At 38.7% G+C, this 14,344-nt stretch overlaps 1 protein-coding gene across 2 annotated transcripts in view; it reads left to right on the top strand.

The window, feature by feature from the left end:
• rab14 (RAB14, member RAS oncogene family) overlaps nucleotides 1-12,998 on the top strand; it is a 36,628-nt gene extending 23,630 nt beyond the window's left edge. For both annotated transcript variants that reach the window (XM_078549972.1, XM_078549973.1), the window contains exons 4-8: nucleotides 526-703; nucleotides 3,212-3,278; nucleotides 4,552-4,639; nucleotides 8,033-8,063; nucleotides 10,653-12,998. In XM_078549972.1, coding sequence (XP_078406098.1) covers nucleotides 526-703; nucleotides 3,212-3,278; nucleotides 4,552-4,639; nucleotides 8,033-8,063; nucleotides 10,653-10,830 — 542 coding nt within the window. In that variant the 3' untranslated portion in view covers nucleotides 10,831-12,998. The remainder of the gene's footprint in view (nucleotides 1-525; nucleotides 704-3,211; nucleotides 3,279-4,551; nucleotides 4,640-8,032; nucleotides 8,064-10,652) is intronic.
• Nucleotides 12,999-14,344: the final 1,346 nt, after the last annotated feature.

The raw sequence follows: 14,344 nt of genomic DNA, 5'->3' as shown, positions 1-14,344 counted from the left end.
CCATTCCCCACCTCTCTCTTTCTTTCTCTCTCCTCTTGCCCCGAAAAGCCAGGTACTGCCCTGGCATGTGCTACGAGATCTCAAACTGAAGAGGAGAAATTGAAGAATTTCAAGGTTTAATCCTAAACCTTACTGTTTTTGGATGCCTTGTATTTTTATTTTCAATTCAAATTTTGGAGGAAAGATTTTGAGGCACCTAAAGCCTGACAAATTCCCTAACTGTAGTTTGATTTAGACACCAGAGGAAGGGTTAGAAAATCTACTGTGTTTAAAATGTAAAATGTGTTGTGCATCAGCATATACACACCAAAACTAGAATGTCAGAGATTCGGTGTCACCCTTTCAGTTGAGAGCAGTATGCAGAAATGACTGAAGTCAACTTAGTAAACTTTCAGCTTTAAAATCACAACTCATTTTGAATAAGTGTTTCAGAGTTAGGCGGTTAGTATATATTTTTTTTTAAAAAACTCTGGTGATAGAGATGCTTCGCCATTTTAAATTAATAAAAGTTTTCTTCCAACCTAGTTATGGCTGATTGTCCCCACACGATTGGGGTAGAGTTTGGAACCAGAATAATTGAAGTTAGTGGTCAGAAGATCAAGCTTCAGATCTGGGACACCGCTGGCCAAGAGCGGTTTAGGGCTGTTACACGAAGTTATTACAGAGGGGCTGCTGGTGCTCTCATGGTCTATGACATCACCAGGTAATTATACAAAACCATTCTTGATTTTGCTGTTGAAATATTGGGCTCCAAATGGTATTTGCCACGGATGAAATTAGGTGATTTTAATGCTGTACATAGTTTTCTGTAAGAATTGTAACTAGCTTCACCTTGAACAGATTTTATTTTCAATTGTGATGTATAGTTTTGATATGCTAATCCAGTTTTCCTGTTGATAGCTGATGATGTTGGTTAAGACATGACTTCCTGAGGAGCGTGTCAAAATTTTCAGTGGGTTTCCAGTTTGAGCACTGATACTTTATTAATCAAAATGCAAGCAAATCATCAAGTATTGTTAGAATTAGACTTTTCTTCTCCTTTTCTGTTTTTTTTATTTATTCTCTCCTATCCCCATTCATACTGGAGGATAGAAAAGCCTTGGGCAAAGGCTGCGTTCATGGGTGCTGTCCATGCTGCTCTCACATCAGCTGTTGCGAGGCATAGCAGTCGCTTTAGCATAGCACTTAATCTGATTTGAGGATGAACTAAACTCTCATGGAGTTGGTATATTCAAGTATTGGTAGCTCTGTCTAGATCTACCCAGAGGTACCTGGAATATGAAGAGGTTTTAATCCAAAGGATGCATGGAAATGATTTCCATAGACACTAATGGACTTTTTTTTCTGCATTCTTTCATGGGGATGTCGGCATCACTGGCATGCCAGCATTTGTTGCTCATCCCCAATTGCTCTTGAGCAGAGTAGCTTGCTAGGCCATTTCAGAGGGCAGTTAAGAGTCAACCACATTGCTGTGGGCCTGAAACCAGATCGGGTAAATATTGCAGATTTCCTTTCCTGAAGGACATTAGTGAACCAGATGGATTTTTACAATGGCCAATGATAGTTATTAATTTATTAGCTTTATATTCCAGATATATTAATTGAATTTAAACTCCATGAACTGCCATGGTGGGATTTGAACCCAGAGCATTAGTCTAGGCTTCGAAGTTACTAGTCCACTGTCTCCCCATCTCTAATTGATTAAGAAATGGTTCCAGTAATTTTTAAAAAACAAAACCAAATTTCATACTTAAATTTGTGTGCATAGTTCAGTTTGAATATCTGTGATTCATTCATATTGCCATTTTTCTCACCTGTGTTTCTACTCCCTTCCACTTCAGTGATTTGGAATACTGTTAAGAGGTCAGGATACCTTGCCCACCTTGGCATTCTTCATTGAGTCTAGACAATAAGTGTCAAGCCAGTGGTTAGGCTGAAGGCAAACCCAATCCTTTTGACACATGACACTTTAGGGGTTGATAGTCAGTGCTCAGGAGCAGTGATCCTGACCAATTTTATTTTCTAGGTGTCCTGAGATCCATTGTAATATTGCCTCTGTCCTTGCTTCAGCCAGCTAGCTCAAAACTGATCAGATCCTAGGACCCTAACTAGTTAGTGCAGCTGTGCTTGCAAGTCGTATAAGTGGGGCAGTATTTTTTTTAAAAAGTACAGAAAAGCTAAAGCTGTAATATAAGTGTTTCATTTTGACGTGACTTTATTATGCTGTAAATCAATGGGGTGATTTAAAATCTGATGCTAAAGAGGCCAGAATTAGAGGAGAGCCTATATCTTGGAAGGTTGTGGCAATGGAGGAGATTTCAGAGATAGGGTTGAGGCCATGGATGGATTTGAGCACAAGATGAGAATTTTAATACCGAGGCTCATGTAGGTTAGTGAGTGCAGGAATAAAAGAAGAATGTGAATTGATGTGGGTTAAGACTTGAGCAGCAGAGTTTTGTATGACCAAGTCCTTGAGGATAGAATGTGGGAGACCAGCCAAGAGTGCATTTGAATAGTCTAGTCTAGAGGTAATGAAGGCAAGAATGAAGGTTTCATCAGCAGATGAGCTACAGCAGGCAGTATTATGGAGGTGGAAATGGGCGACCTTAGTGATGGCACAAAAATGAGTTCAGAAGCTCATCTTGGTCAAATGTAACACCAAGATTGCAAACAGACTGGCTTAATCTCAGACTGTTGCCAGGGATGGAGTCAGTAACTAAGAATGGAGTTTGGAGCAGGATCGAAAGCAATGGCTTTGGTCTTCCCGATATTGAATTGCAGGAAATATCTCATACAGTATTGGACGTTGGATAAGTAGTCTGATAACTTAGCAAGAGGAGGACTCGAGGTGGTGGGGAGGTAGAGCTAAGCGTCATCAGCATACTGTGAAATGCCTCCAGTTTGGTATGGCATGCATGGTGTGAGGAATAAATTTCATGATGCCTCCACTTTACACGGTGTGCATGATTACTAGCTACAAGAGGTAACCCTAAAATCTGTATGCATTAGGTAATTGGCATTAAGTCTCACTTACATGAATGCTAAAGCAGAGATTTATGAAATTCTCCTTTTTAAATTCATGTTGGATGAGAGAGCCTGCATATATTAACTTTTAAATGCCCTCTCTTACAGCATTTTAAACATGCTCTTGAGATATGAAATTGAATAATGCTTGTGTATTAATTGTAATCTCCCTCTATTTTTTTTCTAGGAGAAGTACTTACAATCACCTTAGTAGCTGGCTTACAGATGCAAGAAATTTAACTAATCCAAATACTGTAAGTTAAGTTAAATGGCTTGGAAAAAGGTGTGCGTGTTATGGAAGTACCTCTCTCCTCAGTTTTTAGTGTTAGCAGCCTGACAATTTTATTTAGGGTACTTCATTCTTTATAATCTGAAACCTGTACCATTCATTGTTTTCCTACTGAATAGCATAGTCCAGACTGCTAATGATGATATGCAGTAATACTAAGTTTTGCTTTGTCTCCCGTTGATCTGGAAAGAGAAATGTTAAAACTTTGTATAGACTAAAACTGGATGTTTATGTGCAGTTAACTGACTTGCAGAAACAAAGAACTAGAGCAGATATGATAGTACAAGCAGTAATTTGCAACGCCCCTAACTTGGGCAGTTGTTAAGTCTGTTGTCCCAAGTCTTTGACAAACTCTTGAAATGACCCTTGTCTTATTTAAATAGCTTCCAATTGAATTCATTTAGTCACACAAAACGAGTGCTGAAAACTCCTTGTATGTTAATTATATTTCAGGAGTTGGCTTCTAAATTTATGCTCTGATAAAATTCACTGAGTCTGAGTCTTCTACCAGACTATGAAAAATCGATTTAGAAGCTTAAGCAGTTGGAAGATCAGGTCCTGGAATCTGAATTAAAAGAACAACATAAAAACAGTTCAAGATTCTTGTGCTTTATTTGTTCAACTTTCTTTAGTAGACAACTTTTGGTGAGCTTGAAATCATCTACAGTTGAAGCTGATAGGCCCATCCCATCAAATGTTATGAAACCAAATAATGGGGTATGTTTTAAGCAGCCAGCCATTGGCACAGAAAAATGAGGATGCATTTGAATCAAACATTGAATAAATCAGTTTTAAATTAGTCAATTCTAAGAAATATTAATTGTAGAAGCATTGCAAGCTAAATTTTGGGGTCGCCAAAAGCTCTGGTGACAGAACATTGATGAACTTGCCATCTCCCTATCCCAGATGCATACTGTAAACTGCAAAGCTAATGTTATCTGATATTAATTAGAAAATATTCATGAACTTGCAACTGATCATTTTGGCTGCAGGAATATGAAGTGTGTACTTTTTTTACAGTATACTAATGCTACAGCACTGCTTTTTTTCTGTTTCTAATCAGGGCATCTGTTTAAATCCACTTTTTTTTATCAAGGCAAAATGTTAACTAAGCAAATCTATAGTTTATAATAAAACCACTTTGGTTGGTTCAGCATTCAAATCAACTTGGGCAGGTTAAAATGAGCCAGTGGAAATTGACATTCTAAAATATTTACTTGGATTTTTTGTTTACACAGGTGATTATTCTTATAGGAAATAAAGCAGATCTTGAAGCTCAACGAGATGTAACGTACGAAGAAGCCAAGCAGTTTGCTGAAGAAAATGGTAGGGTTCCTGGCTGAAGAATATCTTGTTAGCATATTGATCTAGTTTTGAAAAAAGCAATAGGTGGCTCCTGTGGAGGGGCACTAAAATTCAGTAACATGATCTGAATAATTCCTCTGGGCAAGAGGAACAAAATATGAATTATAATGAATTGCTTCATAATTCTCAATCTCCTGCCAAGGAAAGATCCAGACAAAATATCTCAGTTTGGGTGGAGTTGAATGGTGGGGAGTCTGAATGGTGTCTGCAGTCCATGCCTCAGTTTAATAGAATATGTTTCACTTTCAGTGACTTTTATGTTGACTATCATTACAGACAGGTCTGAATTAATAAAAATTCATAGCAGTCTTCTCGTTGCCACTGGCCTACTTCAGTGGGTTGGAGTGTTTTTGTGCTGTGCCATTTAGTTCCCTTCAGGCTGGTGTCCTCTCTATCTGGGTATATCTTTAATACATTGGTGTTGTAGTGAATTTGGGAATCTAAAAGTAGTCCAGGTTTTATTTTTGTTTTGCCTTTTTCCTCTTCAGGCAATTTACACAACATTGTGCATAAAAAGGTCTTGCCCCTTACAAAAGCATTCCCTGCTCCTTTACATTGCAATTCTTCCTTTCAGCTGTCATCAGCTATAGAAAAGGGACTATAATGAACTGATGTCTTTCTAGTCATGATATCTTCTGGTTCTAGATATCAGACTTTGTATGCCGACTAAAAGTTGTAAAATTCCACTGACTAGTTAATTTGCAGTGAAGAAAGTTATTTGGCTCCTGCACCACAGTATAAATTACATCAGGCTTAAAAAGAGGAAATGAACATAGTGGTTTTGTAACTCATGGTTTAGGAAGATGGCAGTTTGATATTAAAATGGGATGGGAAGTTATAATTAGTTTCAGGAGCAGTTATCCTGTTACTGTAGTTCAAAGGTTTAAACTTTGAGCAATTTTTTTTAAATACACCTACGTCACGGAAAATGTGAAAGCTCACTAACTGTTGTGATGCAATATTGAATGGGTTAAGAAACCTTTAGGTTTAGAGCCTTTCTAAATATGGCTTTTCCTGCTAAAAGAAATTTATCCATTGGACACTGCAGTAAAGTAACCAAGTGTGTCTAAGAAATTTTGCCCACTAAAGAAATTGAATGATTTTGGGATTATCTAGGGTTGCTTGTCAAGCATGAGATTCCACAGTCTATGTATTAAAAAAAATGTTGGTTCTGTGTCATTCTCTAGCACCATATCATTTATTCAAAATCTGGTTATAATTAAATCCAGACCATGCAGCAGAGAGGCCAGTGAACAGTATATGCTCAGAATATGAAATTTAGTAAAATTTTCCACTGTATCAAGCTATAGAATGTAAAGTGACAGGTTTAAATGTATTCCATTGATTTTTGCTGAATAGACGGAGGCTGTTTGGCCCTTGTATGTGCCAGTTCTATTGCTGGAACAATCCAAAACTAATCTTTTATCTTTGACTTATTCAAATATTTAACCAGTTTTCCCTTTAAATGCATTGGCCTGTCTGAACCGGAAGATTCTACATTCCTAAAAATCCTGAGCATAAAAACATTTATTTCAATCTCTTGTAAGATTTTAGGGGCCTTTGAATCCCTTTTCTGGCAGGAACAGACTTGGCAGCAAAGCTTTGTTGAGAATCGAATTTATTAAGACAGAGGGCAAGTTTATCAATTTCTCCCATAATTACTCAGATAAAATATGTCAACAAACTTGGGTGGCGTGGACTCTCATCAAGACGTAGACAGCAAAGCACACAAAATGGCTTCTCTCTCAGCTTTGGTCTTTTGGTCTTTTGAGTCTCTCTCTCCCTTGTCTCTTGTTTTGTTCTAGTCTCTGGATGGTTTTTCTCTACACCATGTGATTAAAAAGGATCTCTCACTCTGGTTGTTATCTTATTAACCCCTCTCTCACCCCTATCATCATGTGCCCTGTGTGTGAGGACACTTTCCTTTAACCAACCAGGAACAGTTTGTGGCTGTTGCTAACTTTGCATATTTACTTAAGTAATGTCCTTTGTATTTCAATACTTTTACATGTTGTGGTTCCTTATCTGGTGGAGACGCCTCCATTTAATTCTTGCACAAGCAGACAGCCTTCAAGCTCTTGAGCTTTTGCTGCAAATTTTAAAACTTGACACAAACGCCCAGAATCCCACTACCATGGCATCTTTTCTATACTGTGCCCTAGTTCTAAGTTTTCCCACTTTACTATTCTACGAAGAAGAGTGTTTCATAAAGCCATGTTCATAAACAACAAAGCTAGATGTTAGTTTTAACATTTTAATATTCTTGTTAGTAATCTAATAATACTCTTCACTGAATGCATTCGCTCCTACCCAGAAGAAGCAGCCTGTTCCAGTTCATTTTATCAATGCCGTTTTCATAATTTTAAAAACTCCTATTGAATCTGTGGAAATATCATAGTTCCAATATCTCTGGCCTCACCATGTACCGATGGTCTCCCAAGACAAGCCCTATTTCGAGCTATATCCTGATGAATCTATGCTGCATGCTCACTAAAGTTTATTGTTGGGATGCTCAAAATTGTATTCAGTAGTGAACCAATATTACATACAAATTTATCATGCACTGCATAGCACCTATTTATCAAACTCTATGCTATTGGTCATTTTTCATGGCCTTGATTATTTGAGGTTAGGTTATCCACATCTGCCATGTGTTTCCCTGATATTGGCTCCTATTCCTCATCTGCATTCTCAAATGATTGTCTCACATTATGTTCATATTAAGTTTGCATCAGCCCATTCCAATAGCCAGTCTGTTCATGTCTTTGCGGTCCACCACTATTTCCAACCCTCTCCCACTTCATGTCATCAGCTAATTGAGATTAAATTCCCTATGCTGATGTCCATATATTAATCAGAAGTGGTCTCTGTCGTACCCCATTTCCAACTCTTCTCCAATCCAAACAACGTCCATTTTATTCTAATATCTATTCTTCTGTGGGATATGCGCATCACTGGCAAGGCCAGAATTTATTGCCCTTGAGCAGGTGGTGAGCTGCATTCTTGAACCACTGCAATCCATGTAGTGTAGGTACACCTACAGTGCTGTGGGTAGAGAATCTTGTTTATAATCTGTCTTGTATCAGTGTGGTGTGGCTAGTATTCACTGTACTGCAAGTTGGTCCACTTAATAAATGTTTTGTGGGTGGCGACAAAGACTCTTGTTATCAAGAGAGCAAAGCCACCACTTTGTAACCACACTACAAAGCTAAACTAGTAATAATGTAGGGTGCTGTTTGGCAGGTGCACTCTCTTCCACAAGAAATGACCAGTACAAATGGAGTCTAATTTGTAACCTTAAGTCTTGTAGGTAGAATTGTCCTGCTTCTGATATTTCACTTTATTTTGCTACAGGTCTGTTATTCCTTGAAGCAAGTGCAAAAACGTAAGTCTGCTTCATCACATCCATCACTGGGGACAAAAAAACTTAGCTCATGGGCCTTTGTGAACAATTCCACTTGAATTTCATGAGTCTATGGCTTTGGTTAAAAATGAAGTGTTTTTCCTGCTGCTGTTCCCATCCTAAACCGTAGCATGTTCAAGGTGTTATTTCTTGACTTGACTTGAAACATCTCATTCTGATAGTTGTTTGGTAGTACAGAACTTGAATTTGCTGAAAAAGGAGACTTTTTTTTGTCGAAGCTTTTCATCTTGCGCTCATTAGGACAATTTGCAAAAAAAATACCAATGTCAGGGGAAACAACATATTTATAATTGAAGAGTGCTGAGTTGGTTAGTAAATGCACCAGTTGATGGTGACTGACAGTTAACTGCCATACCTCATGCCCCTAGAAGGGCAAGGTGGTATCTCAAAAATTTGAGCAACAGGTGAAGCTAGCTGTTTTATTTATTCATGGGATGTGGGCATTACTGGCTAGGCCAGCACTTATTACCCATCCCTAATTGCCCTTGTTCAGAGGGCATTCAAGAGTCAACCACATTGCTGTGGGTCTAGAGTCACATGTAGGCCAGACCAGGTAAGGAAGGCAGATTTTCTTCCCTAAAGAGCATTAGCGAACCAGCTGGGTTTTTACAACAATCGGCAATGGTTTCATTGATATAATCAGACTTTTAATTCCAGATTTTTATTGAATTTAAATTTCACCACCTGCCATGGTGGGATTCGAACCTTGGTCCCCGGAGCATTACTCTTGGTCTCCGGAGTGCTAGTCAGTGACAATGCCACTATGCTACTGCCTCCCCTTTCACGTTGCTATTATGCAGTAGCAACATGAGTGGTATTCGCCACTAACAGGATGCTGCAGTCAAGCCAAAGACGTTCTGCCTATCACACAAATGAGCAATGTGTCTGAATTTCGGTGCCAGTGAGACGCTAGGTATGTAGGCTGTACACCTCAAAGACTGGTGGATTATATCAAACAGCATGTCTTTCCTGCTGTCTGCAACAAGGTAAGGACCATCCCAACCAGCCCATGCTTGCAAAACTCAAAACACAGTGCCCAACATTAGATGTGATTCCGCAATTGAACAACGTTTGTGCAGTAATCCTTAGTATGCTAAGAATTACGCTGACGACCAATCCAAGGTAGTCAGTTGGGCTTGCAGTATGGCGCATTTACGTGCACTGGAAGCTACACAGGACCCTGTTCTTTACAGACAGAACGTGCACACACTGCACCTGTTTCAGCTGAACAAAGTAAGTGACAGCCATTCGCTGGTTCATTCCGCAGGCCAGCGTCTTGACCGGTCAGTCGAGCTGTCTGATTTAAATTTCAAACAATGCTTGGCAGTTAACTGTCAATCACCACCAACATGTGCATTCTCCATGGCAATGCCTCTACCAGTCAGAGCCTACTTAAAAACCAATCTGCACACTCTTCTCATACAGTATAAATATTGTTTCCCCCAACATCGGTATTTTCTTGCGAATTGTGCTGCTCTGTGCAAGGATGAAAAACTTTGATAAAAAATGGCTTTTTTGGCAATAAATCTCATGCAATATAGCACAGCCTCTATAGAATTGATCTGTTCCTTTCCCTAACATGACCTTAAATTCTGCTCCATTCAAGAGAATCCCTGCTCGTTTTATTTATTTTCCACGTTGGGAAGAATTTTATGTATTTGATGACTTTGCCAGGGTAAAGTATTTGGGCTAGTTTTGTAAACTCAGCAAGTAACTGAGTGACTCTGCGCTCAGGAGGTTTCGGGCACTGGACACAGTGCCTTGCCAGATCCATATGTGTATCTTCAATCAGGGCTGCTATTCAGCTTGATCTCATTGGACAATTTTTTTTTAACTGTACCTTATTTAAAAATATAAATGTTAGGAGAAAATTAAAAATGCTAAAAGAGAACACTAAGAATTTACTGAAGAACACTTAAAATCTCCAGGCAGACATGGCTGCTAAGCATATTAAGAGTTGACGATTACCAGTTGAACAATGCACAGCCTTGAGAGTCAGGCTGAAGACATAAGGAGGACATAATAGATTACGTGTACTCCCCTCTCACATAGGGAAGGGGCAGATGGTTTTAGCTTAGATATGCGAGGACATACTAAGACAAAAAGAGGGCATTGATGAAACACAAACAGTTCTGAGTTATGAGAATTAAGGTCTTTGTGTACTTGTTTTAATTTTGATTGGATAATATAATAATGTATACACCCTTTAGAATAATTGGTTATCAAAATCACATGTTCACGTACTCAATAGGATAGTTTTAACATGGCACCTGTGTGTCGGTTACCGATTGGATACACTCAAATGTATTATGATAAGAAAAAGTACAAAAGTAATGAAATGTAATCAATCTGGGAGCTGGGTCATTCTTAGGCATGATTGTGGCTCCCTTGCATATGCTTGAATAAAACCGGTGAAAGGAAGCCTGAGTCCCTGTGGTCGCTGTGTGATCGGGGATTGTAATTTCTCCTCTTTGGCTGGCCTATGTGGTAGTTGCTGGATCGGAGGGAATACGCTCTTCAATAAATAACGCCTCCTTTTGTTCTTTTTAGAGGTGAGAATGTTGAGGATGCATTCCTGGAGGCTGCCAAGAAGATCTACCAGAACATACAGGATGGCAGCCTGGATCTCAATGCTGCTGAATCTGGAGTACAGCACAAACCCTCCGCTCCTCAGGGTGGTCGACTAATCAGTGAACCCCAACCCCAGAGGGAAGGCTGTGGCTGCTAGTGATCTTTAGTCAGCCAACCTCTTGACCTTTCACACCTTTCTCTTGTGTCTTTGTCAAAGCAGTATTTCTAGCTGCCTCCTCGTCTGCTGATAATCTGACAGGATAAATTTTGCTGCTGTGACAACAGTTTAACACGATGATAAATGGCTCTTCGCTAAACCACCGTAGATATTTATCAGGTTACAAGGAAAATGAGTAGAGTAATAAAACCTGCATGGAATTTAGAATTGAAATATTTTCTTACTTGTTCTTGTGGTAGTTCCTCATCATCCCTTGATCTGTGATCTGACTTCAGTGCCCCTGTCAGCTAAACATCATGCTGACATTGCCTAATTCAACTTTCTCCCTCACAGGGGCAATAGACATATCCTTGCCATTCATTCAAAAAAAAACTGTACAGTTTAAAAACCCTCCTGTTCTGCCATACAACTGTTGTCTATGCTGTTCAAAGTTACTGATGGGTTCTTTGACTGTGAACCAACATCCAACTCAAACTGGATAGGGTGTCTGTAATGTGTAGAGTGTGCTTGTTGCTGTTCATAAGATCCCCACCCAGTTACATGTTTTCACGGGGTTCTAATTCCAGCTTTTTGTCTTAACCTTGCACAGGGAAATGGCTATTACTCATCTTTCCCTCTTAAGACGCAAACGAAGGCTTTAGCGTGCTTTTTGTCATTTTATTCTTTACATTTATTAACATACGTAAATATGTATAAAATTTGAAGGAACTGAACTAACATTTAAATACATCTGTGTGTATATGATTTTAATGAAGAAACAAATTGATCACTGGCACTATAAGTACCAGTTTGTACAGAACAATCTAAGAAACCATGTTGCCCCTTTAAGCACAGAACGGATATAATCACATTTTAAAAAGAAACAAAACAAGCAGTACTTTAACACTATTTGAGTTTCATATTCTCTTGTTGTCTTGTTCCATCATTGCACTGTGGAAAATCTCTACCGTTTAATAATCCCGTTGTTGTGCAATCGACTGTAATGTTCTCTGTAGATGTCTTGCATTTATGGCTGTATTTACTGCCTTACATCATTCAAAAAAAAAACAACTGGGTGAATGAATGCAAACCTGTGCTTTTAACTCAACACATTTGGGTGCAATTGTCCTTGATGAACTGGATAGCCAAATTTCATTCAAAAAGCAGACTTTAAGGGAGATTTGTTTATTTTTAAGAATTTTGTTCACTGTATTAAACACTTTGGGGTAGGGTGATTCTGTCCTAACTTTCAAGGGATGAAAGTAGATTAAATTTCAAATGGTGATTCAGCACGTTTGCCTTTGGCAGCATAATTGCGGTTAAAATGCTGATTAATGATCTGCATATTCAGTTGTGTATAAAATGGGTCTGTACTGTTTAAGCATTATTTCGATCAAGAAATTAAGAATAATGTTCAAAATCCCCATAATATGACATGAGCAGTTGAAAACCCCCTCACCCTTGTAGAAAAATGGGATCCTTTACAGAAGTGCTGTGGGAAGGCCAAAACTGGAATCTGCAATACAGGTATATTGAAAATTGTCAATTTGTACACTGTCCCTTGCTTGTAGTGTATTGCTATTAATTTTAAGAATGAGGCTTTTTGTTGAGTATATGGGAGTACTGTCAAAGGCAATATGGTTAGGAGTCTCTTGTGTTGATTACAATGTTAAGCCTTTGCTTTAGTGAGGTGTTGCCTGGGGACCACAGCCTGCAGATACAACATGCAGGGATTTGACAAGGTGTTTCATTCTAAATTTGCTAAAGTTTGCTTTAGTTATTGGGTGGTATGAGATCTGAACTACTCTTGAACAGCTTACAGTAGGTATTGTTTATAATCTGTGACAGAAAATTACTTTGAACTGCTGTACCTTTCATTTGATGGAACAAATGCTATTAATCTGAATATTTGTAAATAAAGTACCTGTATCTAGTTAATTTGTCCTTGTACTCTTTTTAAGAATGTAATTACATATGATCCTCCTGCCTCTACACAGTTGTTAATTGGCATTCCTTAATGTGGCAGATGAGCTAGATGTGGCAGTGCCCTGGCAATGCAATGTATACTTGAAAGTACTTTGAAAAGAAACAGTTCATGCCAGGTTGAGTTGTAGCCAAATGGCACTGAACTTGGGATTTGTGGAATAAATGATGGAAGTTGGCAAACCCTCCTGAGTTGCCTTTTATTTTTTTTTTTGAAGAATCTTAAGTATCAGCTTGGGGACAAATTTTGAATGTTTGTGTAACTTGAATTTTTAATGTACAGTAAGAGTCTGGAGCAAAATGGAAATGCAGACTTGAATATTTCATCCATGTTTTTCAATGTTAAAAATAGCAACTTTCTGTAAGGTTAATGGTCCTGAAGCTTGTAAAACACTGCAATTGTGGCATTTTAACTTTGCTTTTCTAATGTTGCATCTCCAAATATGGAATGTTGCCTCCTTAATATTAATAAATCACCAGGTATTTTCTGATCAGGAGGTAACCAGTATTGAGTTGTATTGTTTTGCCTCTGATCTTCACATGCATAGATTTCTTATTTGATTTTTTTTACATTCCTAGCCCAGCAATGCTGAGAGCTCATGGTTCATTTCTTCCATCTGATTCTCCTCACAAACCAAATCTTTGCTGCATAATTAACTTTCCTTGCCCCAGTACTCACTGTAGATTGCTCCTTTTTTTTGTACAGGTTCTGTGCCCTTTTGTAATTTGCAATTGTACAGCCTTGACTGACTTGTTCTGTTCAATTGCGGCTGCTTTTTTAAACTCCTATTTTTCTCTGTACTTTAACGTGTTGTCGTTTACTCCAGCTCTTGAGAGTGACTTTCTTTGCCTGACTCCACTTCTATGTATCTCAATCCACAGTTAGTGCATCATGTCAATGGCTTTTCCCTATTCTGTATGTACATCTTGGGTATTCACTGGAGATCCATCCTTGGCTCTGTCCTAGTTTAGAAGTTACTCCTCTGGTGATCTTCTATCCACAGGCACAAGAGTCTGCTGATGTTTTCATTTTGACAACACCAGCTCTACCTTTTCCACAACTATCAGGTTTCTTGTCTGCTGCGAAGTCCCAGATGAACTAGAACTTTTTCCATCTTGGTGTTAGCAACTCAAGGCAATTTACAGCCTTTATGTTCAATTTTCTGAAATGACTTGAGATTTAACAAAGGTGTACAAGATTATGAAGGTTTAGATAAGGTAGACAAAGAAAAGCTGTTCCAATTAACTAATGATACAAGGGCTGGGGACACATTTAAGATTTTGGGCAAGAGAAGGGGCATGTGTAGAACATTTCTAAGTGAGTGGTAATGACCTGGAACCTGCTGCTCATGGGGATGGTAGAAGCGGGGCCGATTAATGATTACAAAAGGACTTTGAGTGGATGCTGGAGGGAAATAAATTTGCAGGTCTCTCGGGATAGAGTGGGGGAATGGGAATGACTGGATTGCTGTACAGTGTCGGCATGGTTTTGATGGGCTGAAATGCATCCTCCTGTGCTGAAATGACATTT

The sequence above is a fragment of the Cetorhinus maximus genome, chromosome 10 (genome assembly GCF_964194155.1).
Source record: "Cetorhinus maximus chromosome 10, sCetMax3.hap1.1, whole genome shotgun sequence".
Classification (NCBI taxonomy): domain Eukaryota; kingdom Metazoa; phylum Chordata; class Chondrichthyes; order Lamniformes; family Cetorhinidae; genus Cetorhinus; species Cetorhinus maximus.
The sequence above is the reverse complement of the archived record's forward strand: the minus strand, read 5'-3'. Positions and strand labels throughout refer to the sequence as shown.